Here is a 24276-nt window from a genome sequence, read left to right as displayed (position 1 = left end):
TCGCGTTTCGTTTATCGCGGCTTCACTCCATCGCGGATTTTTTTCCCCCAAATTAAAAAAACATTTAAAAGTCAAAATAAAACTTCTAAATTGAGGAAACATGTGTCTAACCTTTAGGACAATGTAGTATTGCTCCAAATGTTCGTTTTAACATTCCTTTAGAAGTCCGTTTTCGCGTGTTAGCACGATCGCGAATTAGCAACTTTCCGCTAACTTGTTAACCTGCCCAATACTTCTTGTTGGTGACCGTACTTTGCGGATTTCAATTATCGCGGGTGGTTTTTGGAACCAATTATCCGCGATAAATGAGGGAATACTGTAGTTTTAAAAATGGCTTTAAATTATTTCAGCATGAAGGGGGACCCCCAGTAAGACCAAAATTGATTCATCAAATGGAGAATCACAACAGATGAGAGACAATCACAAATGCTGTATAATTTTCTCTTTATTAAGAATGAAACAACAACAGGACAAAAACATCATAAGAACACCCCAAAAAAGTAGATGACAATTCAAATATCAAAGACCAAGAAGAAAAAAAATATATCTCCACATTCTAGCCACCAAGTAAAATGTTGCCATGCAATGATTGAAGGGAGTTTTACGCATTTTAGGTACGAGTGAGTGGACTCAAATAATCCCGTTCGCGTTATCAATCAAGTTGTCAATGCCACTCATTGAGTCACAAAGAGTGCTTGAGGCGCATTATCTGATTGGACAAGGTCCAGCTATTGATTAAACATCAGCCAGTAAACACCACAATATGTACAATACTCAGATTAGAGACAATCAACTGATTAATGTTATTTCTGGCTGATTGTATGACATAATACTGGATTAGAAAACAATGTTACACCAAAGAAGTACAAAATAACAGAAGAGCATCTCCACTAAGTAATAAATAAAACATGACACAAAACGGAGCAGATATTAGAAAAAGCATGTTGATAGAAGAAAGCAAAATCTACTATGCGTGTGCTTGTGGACCAAGTAACAACTGCAGCATGTACACACACACACACACACACCAAAAAAAAAAAAAAGAGGATCACCTTGCATCAATGACATCTGTGTTTTGTAACCGAACAAACAGATGATCCATTTTCAGATTACACAAACAAAAACAAGAATATTCCTCTTTTACATGGCGGGTGGGGTCACTGTACGGAAAGGTTAGAGAGTATGAGAGCTAGTTAGTGTTCGCGTTGGACCTTAGTTAAAGGAGGTGGGGTCAAGAATTGAAAGAAAGCATCAAAACAGCTAAAATCGGTGCAGTTAATGAGATGAACTCTGTGTGATAGGAATCAAACCTCACGTAGTCGTCAGGAGGGAGAAAGCGGTAAGAAGCAGAACAAGGAAATCACTGTTTTGCTTGCGGGAAACTGGAGCCACAGTAGCACCTCGTCTTTTCAGGCGCCGTGTTATTTGGTTCACTCGTAGCTGCGCGCGTCTTCTCTGGCCCGGCGGCCCTCGCCGTGCCTCCTGTGGCCGCGACGCTCGCGGCGCTCTTTGCGATGATGGCGTCGGTATCGGTGGGAGCGGCGGGCTGAAAGGAATAATGATACAGATTCTGAAATGTACCAAAGTAGGTTATCCTGAGGACAGTAGATGATTCAAATGATCTGTGCAAAAAAAAAAAAAATCATCTGTCTCTGGCCCCATTATGTGCCGATAAATTCATGTTAAAAGAGGGTGTAACATGAGAAAAGCACCTGTGAAAAAATAAGATTACTGTACACAAATGAAAAGACAAAAAAATAAATAAATATATATATAAACTAAAATTATTCACAATGAAGTGCCAAATAAAAAATAAAAAAAATTTACAACGATGCTGGTGCCTTTGTCTGATTGCAAATAAAGGCTATTATTAACATTGTGCCAGCTTTATATAGATATATATATATATATATTTTTTTTTTTTAGTCTGATGTGTTCTTTAAGTGGCACACACATAAGATGCTTTCAAACACGTCACCCTCCAGTTATTAACCTGATAAATGTATTTTTAGCTTTAAAAAGCTTGTCATGTCTTTACGATTGTCGTTTTTCAAAAGACTGAAATGATGTGAAGGATTCAAATACAGTATATTTAGCAGACTTACATTTGGTGCAGATGATCCTGGGTCGCTCCCAGCTGCCGTCAGCCCGGCAGCGTGCGGTGGGAATGTGGCGCTGGTAGAAGCCCTCCGAGCACTGGTAGCGTACCACCGCGTGGATGTCATAGTGTGACCTTCGCCGACCTACCAGGTGGGCGTTTTCCACAGCCGGCGGGGTCCCGCACAACACTGGCAACACAACCAGGGGTGTTTATGTCACGTACCGGGAATTGCTTCCATCAATCCTTTTTTTTTCTGGTTGACAAGTCAGTCATTTAGTTCTGCTATTTTTGTGGATTAAAACACGCTACAAATTTTTGGGATGGCGGATTAATAGCATCGGGCTGGATTGGGCCTTGAGTTGGTGCAGCATCTGCGAGCGGTGACATTTTATAACTCAAGTCGAGCCAACTTCTGAGTGTAAATCAAAAGTGTGAGAATATTTTCTGAGGGAGCACCATGACTAAAATGCAGCCAGCTGGTTAGTTGTAACTTGTAACATACACATGTAACCACATTAAATCATTTAGCTCATTAAAATGCTATTGTGATTAGCATCGTGATTAGCATGCAATGTTACAGCAGGCCGAGATGGCAAGACAAACACATTCACTTTTTCAAACTGATTGTGGCCTTTAATATTTCAATCATGATTGTTTTTCTTAATGAAATTGTTTGATGTGTGCAATTATAATTACTTTTCATAGCAATGATTTTATCTCACCTCAGCCAGTTCTGGGACGTGACAAGTCAGACTGTAATTATTTTCCCACACTTATTTCTAGCTGTAATTTTTTAGTGTTGTAGCTCTCTTTGCATTACTTGATATGAAGAAAAAAAAAAGTTTGATTCGAGGGTGACCTCCAAAATACCTGTTCCCTTCTTGCAGATGTAGGGCAGATTGTAGTTACAGGGCACGTCGTTCCATTTTCCATCTTCATGAGCAATGGTCACGACACAGTCCTCGCCTCCTGCAAAAAAGTTATCTGGCTGGCTCTCCCGCCAGTTCTCGTATACCTGCAAAAGAAATGATTCCTTTTTGTTTATCAGCAGGCTGCACGGCTGGAATCTGGATTCCATTTTACATGAGGGATTAGAAAAAGCACAAGAATTTTCATACAACCTTCTGCTATTTATACAAAGACATTTGAGACGAATGGAACTTTTCAGACTGCGGTAATATTAAAGCGTAGTGACTGACCAGTTCGTTGCTATCAGTCCATTGAAAATCATCTTCCACTGTGCGGTCGTTTAGACCCACCCAGGCGTTGTCATGACCTAGACCTGTAAAGAACAACATATTGTCATTAAATGGGAGCAATAGAGTACTAATGTAGTATATTTATTTAATAGGACCCCATGTAATTTAATTTAATTTAATCATTATTTCATTTTTTATTAAATATGCTTGTGTTTGTGTTCAGCTATTCCCGCAGCACAATTTACCATTGATAAACTCTTGTTCATTGGCAGAGGTCACGCTGCTCAGGTGGGCGCTGTGCTCTCTGCAGTCTTTCTCTGCGTCCTCCCACGTGTGTCTGTGGGTGAAGTACCTGAGACAAAAAAAAAAAAACACCCACACATTTTGTATCGTTTTCATAATTTACTCAAGAAAGCTTCTCTGCCATTGATTAGAAGCTCAACATGAAAAGAAAAAGATGCATTTTAATCGCAGAGTGGCTCACAAGGGAGCTTTTAGCTATTTTTTGGTCCCAGTGCAAGTCTAGGTGGAGTTTTGTTTCTTTTGCTAGGCTTTGCACTGGGAGAATTGGGTGTAATGGAAATGAGACTTATAAAAACTGTTGAGGATCACACTAGAGTTTTTTTTTTTTTTACCTGTAGCAATGGCCGTGGAACTTCCTCCAGCCGTGCTCACAGCCTTCTATGTCTGCAGAGAAATAACACAGCGGAAGCTATCAGGATTTTTTTCCCCCCTGTATTCTTATTGAACAAACAGGAACAAAGTAGAAGGTAAAAATGGGAGGAGAGGCATTTGGCAATTTGCAGCGCTACATAAAGGACGCTTTTCACACAGCCTTTTCTCTCCCGGCATCTTTAATGTCCATAAATACCACAGAGGATACATTGACTGCTGCAAAGGTTACAGATTCATTAATAGTCATTATAGGATACACACACACACACACGCATGTAGACGATTTTGCCCATCAACAATTTCTTTATTTTGTTTGTGTCGGGACCTTGAAGGTCGTCGTGCCGTCGTTAATGCATCCTGCAGTTTCGCATCTCTTCATGTCATTGCTTCTCTTTTTTTTCCACCTTGAAAATTCTCATGATTGTGTAAATCAAACTAATTTCCCAGTCAACTTTTCTGTCCCTTAACATCACACGAACGAGTGAAAAACTCGGTTGTTTCTCTGAGTCGCTATTGTCTATCCCCTCAGTGTTTCACCTTTCACCTTTTTCGCACGTGTCTCCTCCGTAGCTGGGCAGGCAAAGGCAGAGGAAAGAATCGATCTTGTCGATGCAAGTGCCTCCATTTTCACACGGCTCCGACTGGCAGTCATCGACATCTGCGAGGAGGAAGTAAAGGAGAAGGGAGGGGAAAAAAAAATCGCATTAGGGCTCACATGAAAAGGATGAGCGGAGAGAAGAAAATGGATCCATTTGTGTGACATTCAGCCACTAACACAAAAATAAGTCAGCCATATGTTCTTGCGTGAAGAAGAGGACGACATTGTTGCTGGAGCGCATCGTATCAAGACTAAACAGGATGTGAGGCGGTCTAATCCCTTTTGCATTTTTTTTTTTCCTCATCCTTCCCATTGTCTCACATAAGGAGACACTCAATATAGCTTCTGTGTGCATTTACATTTTAAATGCTCATTCCTCACAAAAACAAATACAGCGGTGCCTTGAAATACAGGCTTAATTCGTTTTGTGACTATGCTTATAACTTTAAACACACATTTTTCGATACTGTTGTATTGTCTGTCTACATGCGTTGCTCCACCGTCTGTGTTCAAGTCTCAGGAGTAGGTTTATCGGCAAACTAATTATATTATCCATATATGTTCATTTTATAAAAAAAACATTAAATACTGTAACAGTAAAGCACATTATTATATTAATATATTATTATGTTAATAGATTATTAATTTTAATGAATGAATGTTTTATGCTAGATTAATCTTCTATTCATACTGTGCATCAATCATCTCTAATCCATCATAATTACCATCCTTCCAACGATCCATTAATGATCTTTTAACCATCCATCCATCCTCTCATTATTGACGTTGAATTCATTCGGTCAGATATTTATCATCCATCAACACTCACACATGATACATAGAGCAGATCATCATCTACCCATAGTTCATGTATCAACACATCCCTCATCCCTAATCAATCATCATCTATTAATCCATCCATCATTCATATACAAACCATCATGAATCCACATTACACATTCATCGTCTGTCCATCTTTGATATAAAACGTAATGGTGCTCGTAGGAAATAAGGCTGGTTCACCACTTGCCATTCTTTTATCCGTCCGTGTTGACTTCCTTGAGGGATGACTGCTTCATCAGTCAAGTGTGCCTTAAGAGAACCAATTAAACACTCCAATTTGCTCCTTAAAGGCAGAGCGGGCCGATTTATGCCCCGTGTCACGGGCCTTGCAGGTGTCTAATGTGGGACTTCACCATGGCTCACAAACATCCCTACAGCATCATTACGTACACCATTACAATGTAATTGGATCTGGAGCAAGCATTCTACTTTTACATAGATAATGTTATGTGTTTGTTTTTGCCGTTGTAGGAAGCACCGATCTACGCGGCGATGTAATTGCAGCATAATGAGAGCTCTAATCTAATTTCTGGGATCTCCAGCTAAGTGAAATAGCTCGGATGTATTGAATATAGAGGTTCATTGTTTGCGCCAAATCACATTTTCTTTTTATAGCATTAACAATTCTTCGGCACTCAGATGTCCTAAAAGTTAGACTTTTTTTGCTTTGGACGGAGTCGTACAAAAAAAAAACAGCTGAATGTTTTGTTTTTTTTAGGAAATAATGCAGGAGAGGTTGCAAAAAAATGCAGATAGACTTTTCAGCTGTTCACCGAATATCGTGAGAACAGTAAAACACAATGAGCAAACTCACATAAAAGCTGCTGTGGGCCACAGCTCTTACCTAGACACTCACACACAGTCTTGCTGACATCACACATGACCCCCATCAGGCCCCGCCTCTTAAAGGCACATACACAGACGCTACAATATGTCTGACATATTCTTACCATTTGAAATTCCTATACAGTATGCGCAGACTGCTTTGAAAATATTTGTGATTTAATTTATAAAAAGTTAGAAGCACCTAATATATTGTCTTGTACAAAATCAACAAACATGTTTGTTTACTCATAAAATTCCTTGTCAGTGAGCGATAGTAGCAGCTTGACCCGAATGGAGCATCACATCGTCCGAGTTTGGCAGTCTGTCAATCCAACGTTTGACCCGCCGCACCCCTACCCTTTTTCAATTGAACCCCAAGATGGAAAGCTCAAGTCTTTAACCTGCCGATGGAGCACTGACGGAGTGCCTTCTGTCAGTGTGTACCTCCTGACTCAATGTCGACTTCATCATGTGCGCTAGCGTGTATGTGCGTGCATGTGTGTGTGTGTGTAAGCATCACTCACCAATCTCACAGTTCTCCCCCGCATACCCTTGTGGGCAGTAGCAGCTGTAGCCTGTTCCCTGAGGAAGGCACCTTCCTCCATGCAGACATGGGTTTGTCACGCAGGGCTCCACTGAAAGAGACAAGAGGGGGTAGGAATTTAGTAATTGGATTCATACAGTAGACTCACTGGCTACCTACGCTAAATTATGAGTAGAAATAATGTGTAACTATTTTTCTCCTCTGTAATGTACTTGACCAATCACAGGTCTAATGCAGATATTTAAAATGAAACTGCCTGCAGCCATGCAACGCTAATTACTAGCCATCATGGCAGTTGAGCCAAAACCAACTGCTCCAACACAATCATATCCATTTCGCAGTCCGCCTCTTTTCACAGGGATCAGAAGCCAGAACGTTTCAACCTTGCCATCCGCTCACAGCCGCGGTTGCCGTGGTTACCATATGGAAAGCAATCCCCGGCTCGCTCCACCAAGCGTATTGGGCAGCGTGAGAACTTTGGACATTAGACATCTTCGGTAGAAATGAGCAGACCCCCCGTCGAAGGCCTCGGCCCCCGCCATTCACCCGTTAAATGCGTGCATGCGTGTGGTCTGTTTCCACAATCAGGCATTTCCATATCAATTGACGCACCACCACGTGTTTCTCTCCTCAACCGCTCATTATGGCGACTTAGGATCTTTTGAAAAGCGCCACCCGTTCAGTCTTTCACAAAGCTAGTTGCGGGAGTCTTTGTTCTCTGAAGGTGCGTACGTGCATGCAAAGGCTTTTTTCCTGTTGTTTGCAACATGCACTGGCTGAAAATCAACTGCTAGGTTATGATTATTTATCCAGTCATTTAGCAACTGACACTGAAACGCTCAACAAACACCATATATAAATCCGATAAGCAGTATAGCGGTACCTTGATTGCATCAATCCGGGCTAAATCAAGGTACGCCCCGACAAATATTGTGTAGCAAGCTAAGCTATGCGCAATTGGCTGTTCATTAAAGTGAGTGGTGCAAAAAAAATCAATAGCGTGTATGGAAGCAGCTGACAGAGTGAACTGTCATGTCGTCCGCCGAGCATCCAACACCACCGACACAAATAAGGCAACTGACAGATTTGCAGACAAGTAATCTCCCACGCATTCATCCGTATTTGTATTCCGGGACTATACGTGCAAGCCACATGTCGAACGTCATGATTCCAAACGTCCTTTTGTTTGCCTCATTATAACTCTTCATTGCTGTTGTTTTCACCACCCCCCATCCACATCTCCAGTTTGTGTGGTTAAGATATCAGCATGTGTGTTTATGACCCTCCGCCTGCATGCCTTCAGGGGTTTTCGTTCAATCAATCAACCTTCATCCCGAACACAAGCAACCCCCCCCGGCTTCCTCGTCGATACGATTTACAGCTGTTCTCTCCTCTTAGCGCCAGTTGGCAGCTTTGACTTGCTCGCTGCAGATTTGCAGAGGAGCAAAGTAATCACCATCAAAATGTGGGATATCAACAATACCCGTGAGGATTTCAACTGGCGGGTGGTGTGGATGTTGGATGCTCATTATCAAGCAAAAATAGGTGGAAAAGCAAGCCGGGAGCTGCTCTCAGAAGCGCCGTGCTGCAGACTTAATCAGCAGATTGTCTACACTGACGGGAAGGTGGTCTCCCGTTCTGATGAGAATGCAGCCCTGACACTGTTTTGAATATATTGAGGTAGTGACAAGGTCAGGGAGAGAAAATGAAAAGTCAATCTTCAGCAGTAATCCCCGAGAACTGGAGTCTCATTTTGTAGTTATGAAAATTACACTTGAATTCCCTGAGCATAAAAAAAAAAAAATCATATTTATGAATTGTTGCCTCATTGACCTTCCCACATAGTGATGATTCACACATTTAGTACACACACCTCATTAAAGACCGGCGATGATCTTGATGGCTAGATCATCTACCTTGAGGATTCAACAATGTGAGTCATGACTCAGCAGCACAACAAGCAGCTGTCAAATAAACCTTGAAAGAATTGCGAAAGCTCCAAGCAAACTATCATGCTGAAAATCAAAAGGCAGCACTGACTCACCAATGTCACTTTGTCAATTAGTGTGCTGATCAGCATGTGGTGCATGCAGCGGACTCCCCCCCCCCCGTGACATTGACATTTTCACCGAACAATGCCGATTATCATAAACGCTTACCAGCTGGGACCATAGTGACGGTGCTGACGTTGAACCTGCTGCTGTCCTCCTCCATGTTGCCTGGTAACTGCGACCCCGAGCCCACGGTTTGCGACCAGGCAGGCTCCTCATCTTCCGGAAGGGGGTCCAGAGAGACGTTGAGAACCACCACGCTCTCAACCGGAACCCAGTCGAGCAGTGCAAAGGGGTTATCGGAGCTGGTGTGGTTGTCTGAGGGAGAAAACGAAGGAGGGCCTGATCCGATAGTCTGAGCTGGAGAAGGGGAGAGAGATGTTCCAGACTGGGCTGGGGATGGAGACATGCTCGGAGCTGAGGTTGAAAAGGATGAAGTTGTGGATGGCGAAGGCTCCAAGTCTGCTCGTACAGATGCGGATTGCGTTTCAGTTGAAACTGTGGACAGGAGATTGGGTGTCGAGATGTCCACAATCTGAGATGTGGACATCACAGAGGGTTCGGGAGTGGTGGTTGCCGTCGTAGTCGTAGTGGTCTGTCCTTTCCTGTGACCTCTTTCTCTAGATCTGGATCTTTCTCTTGGTTTACTGGTCCCCACTGGACGTCGTGAGACTTGAATCTCGCCTTTGGCCTCCGCAGCGGTAATCACTCCACTCCCTTCATCATCTCCTCTTCCCTTGTCTTCACCTCTGCTCCTATCCTCCCCTCTGTTCTTCTTGCCTCGGCCTCTTCTGGAACCGGCTCGGGACGTGACCGAGATCTCCCTCTTGTCACCCGACTGGGTTGTGGTCTCGGTATCTACACGAAGCCAGGTTTCCCCGCTAGATGAAGTTGTTTCTGGCACTGGGGAAGAGGTGGTGGACAGAAGTGTCTGTGGAGTCTCCTCACTGATGGTTGTCCCGGTTGTAGAAAGATTATCGGAGGTAGGAGAGGATGTCAGATGAGTAGATGATTCTTCATTGGCTGGGGTCGCAGCGTCTTTAGAGGCACCACTGGACAGAAAACTTTCCCAAGAGAAGAAACCTGCAGGAGAGTCAAGAAGACAGATTTTAAAAAATGTCTGTCATAAAATAAAACAAACTGAGCTCTTTTGAGTTGTGGTGCCTTTTGGGAGAAAACGCAATTATGGAATTTGGTCTTTTATATGTTGAATACAAATATTATCCAAACATATAAGTATCATTTTAAAAGATATCCCAAATGAATCTAGCCTTGAAGCAATTTTGACATTTTAAGCAGCCAACGTACACATGATTGATCACAATAATAAGGGCTTCTTGTTTTTTAGCATAATCTAAGGCTAAAGTCCTTACTCAGTTCTGAATTATTAATGCCTGTTTTTGTAATTCCATGTGTCTTCATTAAGAACGCTTGTTACAGTTAATGTGCTTTGAATACTTAAGACTTGATTCCATGACGGCATAAAAACAAAAGTAACGAGAAAAGTCAAACCTGGTGATGTTGTCGTGGCTAAATTCCTTCCATCCTCCTTCTTCTTCTCGTGCTTTTTCTTCACATTTTCTTCATCCATACTTTCCTTGGGAGTTCCAGTCGTGTCCTCACTAGCACCGCCGCCGGTCCCTACCAGGTAGTTCCAAGGCTTCCAAAAAGAGTCGACAATCCCCGAGATGAGCTGAAATGATTTCAAATTGACAGATGAATTTAAATCTCATGAAGGTTTCGACAATTCCACACTTAAATACTATCAAGGGGAAAAAAAAACTTGACCTAAATTAGATGGAAGCAAACGTTAATGACGTTAATAAAGAAAACGAACCTTCTTCTCAGCGGGTGTTGGAACAGCAGGAGGTCGGAGAAATTCAGGTGAGTCAGGCTCAAATGGTTCTCCCCAGTCGATGCTTTGACCCGGAAATTTCTGAAGGCTCACATATGAGTCGGAGGACTCTGAGGACCAAGGGTCTGAGGCTGGGATAGGCGCAGTTGGTATTTATTCTTCTGGTTTGGACATCAAAGATGTCATCAACTAGACTCACATGCGTTGACGCTAAGAAGGTCCTCCTCAAGGTCTACCAGTCCCGTCCAGTTGGATGGAGAATGGTCAGTATCACCTGTGGTGGCAAAAGTAATTCACATTTTGTCCAAAAACTGCATTTATTAAAATGATCTGAGACAAACCTTTAGCATTAATGGTGGGTGGGCTCTTCATTCCTGAAGACGCAGTACTCGAGTCTGTGAGGTAGCTCCAGGGCTTCCACAGCGAAGTGTAGATCTGAGAGATGGTGTCAGTGCTCTCCACTTTACCTACAAAAACAAAGAGAAGGAAAAAATGACTTGCTGTAAGGGTTTCAGCCAATATGAGGGATAACAAAAAAATGCTCGTGTCAATTCAGCTTTTTTCACATCTGTGTGACAGTGTGAAGATGGAGCTCAGGAATGACTGTTGCCATGGCGACAACACTGGCCATGGCATGGTCGGTCATTGTTATTCCAGAGCAAATTGGAGGCTTCCACGCCCACTTGGAGTGAGGGCTTTTGGCCTTGACAGGACATTTAAAACTATCTCCAATATGGAGTCACTTAATTCAGCAGCCAATCACATTTTAGCAATCGTCGTGTCGAAACATTTCCCAGTATTTATCTGCCTAGAGAAGATCAATTTATTCTAACTATTACCATTAATTCAACAAATATGACCTTTAACTCTGAGCACATTCATAACTCAAAACACTTGTATCGCAAATCATATTTCCCCATTTGAAATGAATGGAAATGCTCATTGCAGAGGATAAAGAATATACGCCTGTGAGTCTACATGTGTTGCTCCACCGTTTGTGTGCACTGCTGTGAAAAACCTTTCCAATAAATCAGATGATCACCTCTGTAGCAGTATGCATCATACAGTGCTGTGGTGTTGTCACTCGTGTTGTTCGACGTGACAGTGTGGACTCCTGGCTTGTTCCCTCCGCAGTCTGGGTGAGGGAGGTTGACCGGGTAGTGAACGCTACCATCTGAGAGCCAACCCGGGGCGCAGCTGTCCAGGCCGGCCTTCCAGGCCAGATAAAGCTGCCCCACGGTAGCCAGCTGGCCCCCCAGGGACACGCAGCGGTCTGAGGCTGAAGACAGCGACAACCTGCCAGGAACTGAGGCATGAAAGACTTCGCCTGCAGGCAGAGAATAAAATGGGAGGACAGATAAACACTAGGTAGGAGCTCATTCCATGGCTGCATTCAAAAGGTTCGACACGAAGGAAGAAAAACATGTCTGATATATTTTTTTTTTACCAATTGTGAGGCAGAAATAGCTGACTATTTTTAGTGGCACGTTTGACAGCAAGGGCGGCACTAGCAGGAAGGTGTGTATTAACTAAAAATAAATAACACTTTGAATGTCATCACTTTACTCACGTTAGTCAGAATTATGCAGATTATGGCCACTTTTATTTCCATACAACGAAACCTTGTTTATTATGGAGGTTCCAGTAGCACAATATTGAGCATATAAAACTTAAAATAATGAAAAATATCCTTTTACCACTCCCCCATGCTTTGCGTGTGTGTGCATGTGTGTGTTTGTGTATTACCATCCAATTCTTTTGCAAAGCAGTAGACATCAAACAACTCTTTGGGGTCCCTTTTTCCATAATTCCGCACTCCAGCAGAGTACTCCTTATGTCCAGAGCAGTCCAGCTCAGTTGACTGGACAGAATATCTGCAAAGACATGGAAACACCTTTGAAGAAGATTGCATTTATGAATAATAATAAGTGTCTAACTCATGAGCACATCAGCTAAGCAACAGATCATTTCTTCTCTCCTCACCGGACGGTCTGATCGTCGATCCAGCCGGCCGCACAGCTGGCGAAGCCGTCGTAATAGGCGGCCCACATTTGGGCCGATGTGGCCATCTGAGCCGAGTTCTCTTGGCAGGCTCGCTGGGCGTCCGCGAAGGAGAGGGCGTATCGAGCGCTGGGAGCCTGGTAATGAAACACCACGCCTGCCCAAATGCAAACACGGGTTAGTTGTTCTCTTAGAACATAAAAAGGTTGTTATTGCCTTGAAGAACATCAAGGTTCCGCAGATGAATAACCTGATAGGACATCGTTGATATTCAGCCCAAAGGCCTTCATTAAAAAACAATTACACAATAACTCAGGTGGAAATTGAGATGAGGAAAATAAAAAAAAGGGCTGCACAGAGCCCCACAGTCCATTAATCAAGTCAGTCATTGTGATGTGACTGATTTGCTGAATTCATGTTATTAATGCTTAATTAATCAGAGGTGGCAAAAGTGCTGAAGCAGTACTGTACTTGTGTAAAAACAATTTTGATAAAAGCTACTTCAATAAAAGTCAAAAAGTACAGCTGTGAAATCTTGACTGTCAAATGTAAGAAAAAGAAAAAGGGGAATATTTGTGCTTGGTTTCTTGCCATCACAAACTAAAATCAAATCACAGGCCTGCTAATGCATCAACATTAGCATATATAATTAGCATATATAAAAAATACATCCGAACAAAGAAAATAAAAGCCTTTGTTGTGTGTGTGTTGTGTCATGAAGCCCGCCGCTGAGCTTACCAAAGACCACCAGAGGCACGGCATCTCTCTCGTAGTCGTTGCCCATGACAACCTGACAGTGGTAAGTGCCTGAGTCGTTGGTACGCAGACTGGAGATCTCCATGGTAGCGTTGAGGGGACTGCCAGCGTATCCTGGCAGCTTGACACGGCCGCTGAAAGCCTTATTCACCTTGATTACGTCACCTTTGGCAGAGACACAGACGGACGGACGGACGGACAGACAGCATTAGCTTAAGCGACTGACATCATCATTCAACTTTTAGAAAAGGACAAAGCAAAAGCCTTGAAAGTCTTTTTCTCAATCACATTCTCACAGAAGATCTCGCCACATGCAAAATAGTATTGCGACACGCACCTCGTTTGTATGCGGACTTTTTCACGTGTGTGTGTGTGTGCGTGTGCACAAAGCAAGGTCAATTTAATGCAGGCAGAGGCAATTTTGATGAACTAGAAGAGACACTTTCTGACCAGAAGTCTCCATGTGGCTATTGCTGCAGAAGCAGGGCCAACTCCATTTTTTTTCCTCTTGTAATTGATAGTCGTCCCAATACTTTTGTCCATATGATGTCACGGAGAGTTACCCAATAAATGTATCCAGAATTTGTCAGTTGTCCCAATACTTTTGTCCATATTTTGTAAAGGACAGTGAGTCGATACATTTGTTCCCCAAAACAGATTTTATCCATCTAGTTTTCATAACACTTTTCCTTGATGGATTATAACAAGTATAATAAATGAAATATTTAAAGAGGGCTGGAGACAATCCCAGGCTGAATTTGGTACAAATTTAGACTGGACTCACCAGCACACACATCCATCCATCCATTTTCTGAACCGCTCAGTCCCCACGGGGGTCGCGGGAGTGCTGGAGCCTATCCCAGCCGTCATCGGGCAGTAGGTGGGGGACACCCTGAACCGGTTGCCAGCCAATCGCAGGGCACACAGAGACAAACAACCATTTGCACTCGCACTCACACCTAGGGACAATTTGGAGTCTTCAATCGGCCTACCAAGCATGTTTTTGGGATGTGGGAGGAAACCGGAGTGCCCGGAGAAAACCCACGCGGGCCTGGGGAGAACATGCAAACTCCACACAGGGAGGGCCGGAGGTGGAATCGAACCAGCACCCTCCTAACTGTGAGACGGACGTGCTACCCAGTGCTCCACCGAGCCGCCTCCAGCACACACATTGACATACAATTATTTTTTGTTTTATCTCATCATGCATGTTTTTAGGGTAAGCCAATTCCATACAGATCCAAGATTCGAACCCCGTGAGTGCTCTGTAACCGTGAAGCGGATTTCTTTTCTTTTTTTTGGTATTACCTTCAGCTGACAGCACAACCTGCTCCAGAGGGGAGTCTTGTCCACCTGCAGGAAGCCTGACGAGAGTCCACAGGAGGCGGACGCTCTGTGCCGACGATCCGCTCGGCAGCGTGAAGACGCAGGGGAGCACGGCTTCACCTGCGAGCGCCCGCTGAACAGTAGGATGGCTAACCCTCCGCATGTTAACTATAGAGGAGGAATCACCTGCAGAGAGGATTGTAAAACAACCATCATGGAGATCCGGCGCGTACAAACAGGAAGTGATGTTCTATATCCATCCGAGCCCAGCACATCAATACTTTTTGATTAAAGCATTTCAGCGTCTCATTGATCAATGCTCTGTGCACTGTAGTAGAAGAGAAAAATAAATGAGGGTCAGCTCTGGCTTTAAACCAATTTGTCTGCTGATCAGACATTGGGGATTCATTAGCAACGTTCACACAACCTCTGTCATCACTCCAGAGAAGGAGCTCAATGCTCATTACGGAAATGCAAAGTGCACGCGCACGCTAAAGTGATCATCATTCTGCCCGCTTCTTTTGTTTATCTGTTTACCCCCCATTGTATTCACATAAAATAATGTTTAAAGATCACCGCGGCGCACTTTGTGGCTCTGCGCGTTAAAAATATTGTCGCCATGGCAACAGCATCACCTGAAAAGCCAAACAACATCCAACAGCAACATCAAACCTATTTGTCGTCTTTCATCTGGTGTGAGCGCATACCTTGCGAGATAACGACCAAATTGCCAGCCCGTGCAAAACAGCGTGTGTAGAAATAAATACACAAATAAACAAAAGGTCTTTTTGGAATCATATAAACAGTAGATGGAAATCCCTGGAGGATATTTCCATCTGCATTTAGATTGGACATCTTTCACACGCCGAGACCCCCCTGAGATCATTTCGGCGAGCTCAGGAGAGCCCCCGCGGCCCGCCGCTCAAATCAGATGTAATCACACAAGAACCACGCAGGCCGAGAGCGAGAGCGTGAGCCGGAATGAGATCGGGAGCCTGGCGGACAAAGACGGGGCGGTAGGACCAGACAAAGAGAGCTGGTTGTAAATTGAATGATGGAAATGGAGGGGCTTTGGCTGCCAAGTGTACTCACAGGCATGCAAGTGACAGATGGTATTGTTCAAATAAGGTGAGGGAAAGAGTGCTGGAAGTGACTTCAAGGGACACTCGCTGTCTTTAGCAGACTTGTCAGCTCTCTGAAAGATGGGGAAGGGACGTTTTGAGCCAAGATGGCTCAGTGGACGGCAGTCAAAATTCAACTCGAAAGTCAAGAAACAAAAATTTAATATTACAAAAAGAAATTATTATTATTATTATTATATCTTTTAATTATTATCATTATTATTAACTACTAAAATAATGTACAGCACTGAATTTAATGACTTATTAATAATATATATTATTATATATATATTATATATATTATATATTAGATATATTAGATATATTACATATCTTATGATTATTATTAATGACTAAAAGAATGTACAGCGCTAAATTTGATTCTTTCCTCATCTTCATTTTTACTTTACATTCTCCCCGTAACCTTTCTGACACATCTGGCATTCCTTGACATCTTTAATTGGACTAAATTTTGTTGTTCATAACTATGAATTTCACGCAGCGTCGCAAATGAACAGATGGCGGAAGTAAATTGCATAAACGCTTCTGGAGACGTTCCAGCTCACTCCCGCAGAGTATGTCGACAAACATTCCCAGCGTGTCAACTCTCACTTACAACATTGAAATTATATGTCTGCCACAATAAGATAAAAATAATAATGAAGAAACAGATGTGTCTGTGAATCCCAATCCGGCTGTACCTTGAAAGACGGCAATGGATGAAAATCCGATTTCCCGTCGACTGAAATGCCTTCGCAAGATTTTACAGCTCGCTCATGTCCTCACGAAGGTGTCCTTGGTCTAACCTTTATCTAATAATGTGTTGAACTTCCTTCCCGCTCGCTGGAGCGAACAAAGATGGTGAATACTGAAAAGTGAATTTGCATGAACTTTCTGCATATATTGCTGTAAAAAGTCACTCATAAAAATGCTAATGGCCTGAAATGCTGGCGATTGCTGTGAGTATGACTCTCCCAGCGTCAATGTGACCATTATTGGATCGACTAATATGTGACCATCAAATCTTGCTTGAGATCGGAATTCATGTTGTTAGCTTAAGAAAACTCACCAAAGCCAAAACAGTAGAAGAAGAGAGTCAAGAAGATGTGTCGCCCGGCCGCATGCCGAGGAAGCGCCATCTTGGACCTGAGAGGGATGACAGAAAACAATTCAAATTTAAAATTGAATTATTGTTCCAAAATAATTATTAATGTCTTTCCATCATCTGAATATCAGTATATTTACAGACTAAATTCTCCATAATGGCTGACAGATCACTAAAAAGGTTAATGGAGTGTACCTCATCGTGGGGGGTGGGGCATGAGATAATGTAATAAGAACAAAACGATAAGCAACTTAAAGCAGTCACAGTTCACTGGAGCTCTGCATCCGGAGCAATTAGTTGCCTTTAGACCTTTTGTATCAATGCCAGGTTAGATCTGAAGACAAGGTGACCTTGAACCACGATGTGGCGGCGTGGGGAAACAGGCCAGCCAGTATGCATTTAATCTGTCCATTATTAGGAAAGCTTCACCGGCATGAAAGCTCATCTAGCCGACATTAGCCAACCCTATCGAGTTTGGCAAAAGGCCATCTGACGTCCTCCCAGTGAGCAGAAAGAGATTTAGCCAACCAGTGTTCTCCCTCAAAAACTCAACTTTGAGAAGATTCGAGATCAGAAACACATTCAAACTAATCTACTGAGTGTATCAGAGGATTTGAATGGTGGCCCGAAGCTTCTCTGCTCTATGAACTAAAGATGAAGAGGAGTTTGTTTGAAGAAGAAACAACTTTGCTTTATCATGCACAATTTCTCCAGAGTTAAAGGAGAACGAAACAAACGAGGATCCTGCAGGAATTAGCTTGACATGTTCGGCGTGGGCGGCTAGCAACCAGTCCAGAGTGGATTGACCCTAATAAAGAGCATCTTTATAGGAAATTGATGGCGAGATGGACGGAAGTTCTGCATCTCCATTTCAGTTCCATCAAGTCATTCATTAAGGCCTACTCAGCCTCACCAAGGAAACTGCAACTCATTCCAAGTGCATCCCCCCCAATGCTCTGAAAGAGGATTACGCAACAGCGATTCAACCAGCAATAAATGAACACAACAATGTCAGCCTTTCCGACCATGTGAAGCCTCGCTAAAACCATCTCGAATTGGAGCGTGTGAGGCGAAAGAAAAACATTCCCTGGAGATAGTATATCGCCCCCCTGTGACACCCACTAAACCATGTGGCACCGAACAAGAACCGTGTGAGTGATTTTTAATGGAAACAGAGCGGGACTCTTGAAAAGGAGGTTCTGGTGCGGGTTAGACCCCCCGTTGTGGCACACACTTTAATACTGGTGAAAGGTGGGTTTGGACCTGGTGACGGGCTCTGACAGATTGGGGTCGCGAGCTGCTGGACTCTTTGCGCGTTGGAGATCTGGACCGTGGGTTACGCTCGCTGGGTGGTGCTTTGTAAAGCTTTGGACAGGGTCAGAACCCTCAGACGTTTGGTCAGACGCATACAAAGCTTTGAATCCGAGAACCTCGCCCCGGCAAGGCCGATCCCCGCCGTCACAATTCAGACCCCGGACATGTGAATGGATGCCACTCGGTGTGCCCGTAGACAGAATCCATTCAGAAGTTTACCAGTGGGGGGGGGGGGGGTTTACAACATCCATAGCACCAGCAGCATACCAACAAGCACATTACGGGTGAACCTGCCATGACTCTAAATGCCTTTAGCCGTTAGCATTACTTAATGCTAACAGTACACTGCTGTTCAAAGGCTGTTAGCATCAAGGTAAACAGCTTAATGCTAACAGTACACTACTGTTCAAAAGTTTGGGGTCATCCAGACAATTTTGTGTTTTCCATAAAAATTAAAATAATTGCACAAGGGTTTTCAAGGGTCATCCAATGGACCATTAGAACATTGGAGGAATGGTTGCTGGAAATGGGCCTTGTAGATATTACATTAAAAAAAATGGCAGCTAGAATAGTCAGTTTTCCTCATTAGTTTATCCTCATTTCAATTTGATTTGAAAAATTAGGACTTTTCGAAGTGACCCCAAACTTTTGAACGGTAGAGTATGTGGTTGTTTTAAATACACACCAAGTGATTTTTTATTTATTTATTTATTTATACAATATGGATCATGAAGCAATTAGACATTTACTTTGAAGCCATCATGTACTAAACCAGGCCATGTTTGCTCACAATTTCATCCCTGTGGTCATGGCGCATTTTTCTACTCAAGCATCACATGGGATTGCAGACGAGGTCACTGATTTCTACATTCACGTGCAAACGTCCACTTAGACTCACACGTACGCATTTCGGCAGCTGGCGTCTGTGTTAAATTTCAATGCAAGTTTGCTCAAGCCGATAATTTCCGCATGCTTCGCACATGTCGACCGCCGCGTGCTGTTGAGACACCTGTGACTTTTCCTATGCAAGTTTGACAGCATTTGGAAAGGAATGTAGGCACATTTTCATTTGCATAAATTGTGTTTGAGTCAAACTTAAAGTCTTGTACCTCACTACTTCATAAGCGAACAAATCTCTCCACCCCCGCCTCCCCTTTTCCCTAATTATGTCTCAGCAAACTCTTTAAGTGCTGACAGTTCCCGATGATTGACAGACAAAGAGCGAGGCGAAGATGAAGACAAATGAAAGGAAGGTCATTTCAACGCCCTCGTCACATCCTCACAAAGAAAACGAGTTCACAAAGCCGCTGGAAATAAAAGCTGTTACGATTCATAAATGGCACGAGTGGTCCATCTTTACTTGGAAATTTGAAATCATATATGGAAGAAGCAATGGGAATGGAAGATACAATGGTGCCAGAGTTCTATGAGTGACCCAACTAATTAGTTTAGCTGTCTAAAAGTGGTAAACAGGCGCAATCGTTTCCAGGGAGAGGAAAGATCTAATATTCTTAAAGCAATGAAAACATTCTTCACAATCAGAGAGACAGCAGTGAATTTGGATGACTCAGACTATTAATCTCTTGTGCACATTCATTATGCTGTCACATACACACCAACGTGCACACGCAAAAACATCTAATGACTCATCAAATTTGTTCTTCACATGAAAACAAGCCCATGGAAGGTTTTTGAAGTCCAGCCTTTTCCGTACCACGTCCTCTGTCACATTCAAAGTGGCACAATTAAGCACTTGTGGGACGACAAGATGAAATTCACCATCTATTTGAAACAATAAATGGAACTATCCTAAAGGCTCTCAAGACAGAAGAAGTGTAAGATTTTTTTGTGACTTCCAACAAGACACCTGACAAAGGTTGACAGCTCTTATGACAACCATCTGGCTGAAGAGACATTAAGATTTCATTTCTCAAATGTCACTCAAGTAGTGTTCCCCCACTACATCATTATTCACTATCCGTTTTATCGGTTTACAATGATTGTCGTTCCCACAAAGCAGAAAGAATTATCTTTGTGAGTTTTGTTTGTATGTTTCGCTGCTCTATATCATAAAGTAGCAGCTGTTTGAAGGTTTATAATCACCGTAAGATCTAGGCTAATTTTCATTAGCCTGTCTGTGGTGTTTTGCCTTATATGCTAGCATTAAGCTATTTTAACATCAATGCTAATGCACATCAGTGACGTTTTCATATTATGTGCGAGCGTTAAGATACTTTTTTTAGTTTAAAATACTTTAATTTTATGTAAATATATAATATACATTATTATATTATATATTTAATTCATGTAAATATAATTTTCTGACAAATGACATTAGAAATCCGATTTTTGGAAGGAGCTTGTTTAAGGTTGAACTTGAGATGTGTTTGAGCGGCAGGGTCAAAGGTTAAAATCATTCAGTTTGGGATCGCGACATGTGCACACAAAAACAGCTGAGCCCCAAAGCTGCAAAGAACAAAGGTGAAAGGTCAGAGGTGACAAAGCCACTTATGACATCAGATGTGCGAGTCCATACTATCATTTTTTTATTATTAAATGCAAGGCTCTGCACAAACACAAATACATTTTATAGCATCCTCGGGGAAGCACAGAAAAAGAAAAGAAAACAAGTGAAACGGACGAAAAAACAGCAGCACACTGATTGGTTTTGATCCACCATTTGTTTGACTTTAGGATGTGCTGCGCTGGTGGAACATTGACTGCGCCGAGGAGAGTGAAACAAAGCATTGTCCTTCAGGTGTGTTTCATATTCACACGTTCAGCAAAGACAAGAACTGAAAGTGCTGAGAGGAGATGTTTCAGGCAGTGTGATGGTGGGAGACAAAACCCCCGAAAAAAAAAAGAAAAGCATCCAACTGTGACAGCAGAATATAACACGAAACAGAACAGGTTGATAAAACTTAGCAAGTAAAAATGAGGTTACTTGCTTTTAAGGGGGAAGACAAAGAGAGCGACGTTTCCTTTGTGTGGACGAGCCTCTTGGCTGCGTTCTTCTCCACGCTAGGAACCAGTGGCCTGACCAGCAGCTTGAAGCCGGTAATGGTTACAAAGCGGAGATGATTGACGGCTCGGCTACACCAATCCCCTAACATGATTTCTCCGCTAACATGATTTCAGGTTGACTTCTGAAAATATTTATCCATTCATTTTGATTGTTCATTGCTGTTCAAATGTTCTTTATGTAAAGTTCTGTTTGACGTTTCCTGTCACAAAAAGCTTTTTCTCTGCTTTTCAGTCAGAAACCAGAGGCCCATGTTCTATAGCTGATAACTACAAAAATGGTAAAAGCTAAAAAAAAATAATGTATTTTTCTGGTGAAAGAAGAGAGTCTCTGTCACACAACCCAATATTATTTGGCAACTCTATTTTCAAAACAGCTATAGGTGAACAAGTTAAATCTAATTTTTGTGCACTGCGATGTCCTGTCTGCTGTGTTTCACCCATTACACAATAATGTACTGTACAAAGTAATGGTACATTCAGAAACTATTTCAGAACCCCCTTTCTAGTGTATCGTGCATCTTTCCCAGTAGTGAGTGCACTCAGCTCCACACACACACACACACACACTGAATGAAAAATGCATGGTGTAAACTAGCAGCTTTTAGCACCACTCTTCTTCACTATTCTTCTCTTCACCAACCAACACACACACACACACAATCGCCTCACCTCCTCCTGCTCCAGTACATGCGCCTGCCTTGTTAACCTCGTCCTGCTTTATGGCACTGACACCAAGCTGGTTGTGGGTGCACTAACAAGGCCAAGGAAAGAGGGGGGAGGGGGGGGGGCACTCGTCCAAGGGAACGAGAAACAGAACAAGGGGCTCTCGGATTGTCACACAGTGCGGCTCATTTGTCAAGGTCACCCAAACTACCTCTACACATGCAAGTGAAGACTTTTATTTTGTATTTGGTGTTTCCAAATATTCACAGAAGTTAGTTTCTGTTCAAATGTTTGAGATGCTGTGCATTGAATTTCAGGTAAAAGTTCAAAATATTAGCCCATTTTTGGTACCTCCATTTAACAGAAGATTAGGGTAAAGAGGTGGTCTGTTAAAATAATTAGACGCCCCATCGGAATACTTTTTTGTCGCCTAAAAACCTAGACAGGACAAAATGAATGTTTTGTACATTTACTTTTACGCCACCAGATGGCACCAAAGCAGACGTCATATATTAGACAGGGTTTTGGCCTGAGCACAAAAACAACAAATAATGTGCAATAAGAACCAAACAATCCACTAACAGGTGAAGTCACAAATGCAGCGCTGCAAAAATGCATTTGATTACGCTTTTTACAATATTTTTATTTCACGTCATGAAGGTTGGGAAGCGCTTTTTTTTTACGCGCTGGCCAATGGGCACGCAGGTTGTAAAGCGTCCTTAAATGTCATGTGCAGGTGACATAAGACTTCATCACAACACAATACACTTCACTAACATCTGTTCATGTCTATACCACCGCATCACTCCAACCATCTGATTCAGAGAGGATCGCCCATTCAAAACTTGTTCAAATTAAAATCTCTATGGGCTAGAACCGCACACGAACGCGCACACACGCGCGCGCGGCGGACGCTTACAAGAGTTGATGTTTTATGCATACCACTACATCCATCGTAAATTTCACTTAGTATTAAAAAGCTTTGCGTTGTAAATAATTCAAAAATACGGATCACTGAATTTGCTCTCATCGAAGCCATCACTTTGTTGCGAGTGATATTATTATATGTATGCACGTGCAGCGAATTGTTCACCTTTTTTTACCATGCAACTCACACTTAAATGCTTCTTAATGATGCACGACGCTTGGAACGGTAAATAACGGCCGTTTTCACACTCACCTCAAGGGGACAAAGCACAGATGCAATCCGCTGGAATGTGCGAGTGGGGGGGCAGAAGAAGAAGAAGGAAAGGAAAAAGCTTTTGCAGGTGCAGCTCGACGGAGCGGGCGTGAAGCAGCACTTTGCGGCACTTTGCGGTAAGCCTGACTTCAGCGAGTGGCCGATGATGGGCGCTTCATCTTCTGGCTCCCGAGGGGGGCGTGATGGCTGCGAGCTGGTTGGCCACCTTTGGGTGCTCCAGAGAGAAGCCAGATCAGTTTGAAACAAAGACGGTTGACAGGCAGGCAGGCAGACAGAGACAGGCAGGCAGACAGAGACAGGCAGACAGACGGCTCCAGCGCCCCCATTCAAAGAGAGAGGGTGGCGGTGTAGGTGGAAGGGGGAGGGTGGCTGGTTGTGAAAAAAAAAAAAAAAAAAAAAAAAAAGCGGGGGGGTGTCTTTATATGACCATAATCCGATATAAACCTTTAAAGGTTGAGCCACTGTCTGTGAATTAAATTAGAATGTCAGTCTGACCACCAGCTTAACCTCATCACATCCTCCTGATGCTCCCTCTCTCTCCTCATGTGACTGACAAGTTGGAACACCAAATAACAACAAAACATTCCGACCAGCAGAAATATCACATGAAAAAATGGCATGACATTCTGCCAAGTGAGAGTCTGCTTAGCAGGTTACAGAAAAGAGTCACTTTCGGCTTGTCCCAACAATGATTACACTGTCCAGTTCCCTTTTTATTTTGCTGTAGTGCAATTTTTAATGGTTAAAAAAAGTGATATACCAAATTGAATTAGCCAGAAAAGCAGTAAAATGTTCAACATGTGAACAGAAAAGCAACATAAAATGCAATCTTAAAAAAAAAAAAAAAAAGTAGCAAAGTGGGTTATTTGCTCCAGTGTTGATCTGCAGGCTGTTGCTAGGTGCTCGGCATGCTTTTAAATAATGCATCTCCCCTCTTGTCATAAAGGCAGGTTTTTGGAGTCCTAATAGCGCCACTGATAGCTAAAATGTGCACTACAAAAAAAAAAGAGAGAGAGAGAAAAAAGGGCTGCAGGTAATTGCCCCACTTGAAGATAATTTGGTGTCCAAATTGGA

The 24276-nt window shown here is 42.8% G+C and overlaps 1 protein-coding gene across 2 annotated transcripts; it reads right to left on the bottom strand.

Moving 5' to 3' along the window:
* Positions 1 to 427: 427 nt before the first annotated feature.
* Positions 428 to 23555, bottom strand: LOC119137228 (neurocan core protein-like). Of its 2 annotated transcripts, none has more exons than XM_037276382.1 (20): positions 23182 to 23555; positions 16965 to 17041; positions 14757 to 14960; positions 13431 to 13613; positions 12675 to 12849; positions 12438 to 12565; positions 11734 to 12018; positions 11033 to 11158; positions 10891 to 10965; positions 10674 to 10822; positions 10349 to 10529; positions 8945 to 9919; positions 6766 to 6876; positions 4520 to 4633; positions 3936 to 3987; positions 3546 to 3652; positions 3301 to 3383; positions 2972 to 3116; positions 2106 to 2288; positions 428 to 1546 (listed from the first exon to the last, which is right to left on the bottom strand). In XM_037276382.1, exons 2-20 carry the CDS (start codon positions 17032 to 17034, stop codon positions 1431 to 1433), a joined length of 3462 nt encoding a protein of 1153 aa, XP_037132277.1. In that variant the 5' UTR covers positions 17035 to 17041; positions 23182 to 23555; the 3' UTR covers positions 428 to 1430. The 2 variants fall into 2 exon arrangements, with proteins under 2 accessions (XP_037132277.1, XP_037132276.1); XM_037276381.1 differs by lacking the exon at positions 23182 to 23555 and adding an exon at positions 22008 to 22053.
* Positions 23556 to 24276: the final 721 nt, after the last annotated feature.

This window comes from Syngnathus acus, chromosome 17 (genome assembly GCF_901709675.1).
Source record: "Syngnathus acus chromosome 17, fSynAcu1.2, whole genome shotgun sequence".
In the NCBI taxonomy this organism is placed as follows: Eukaryota; Metazoa; Chordata; class Actinopteri; order Syngnathiformes; family Syngnathidae; genus Syngnathus; species Syngnathus acus.
This window is presented reverse-complemented; position numbering and strand designations above follow the sequence as displayed.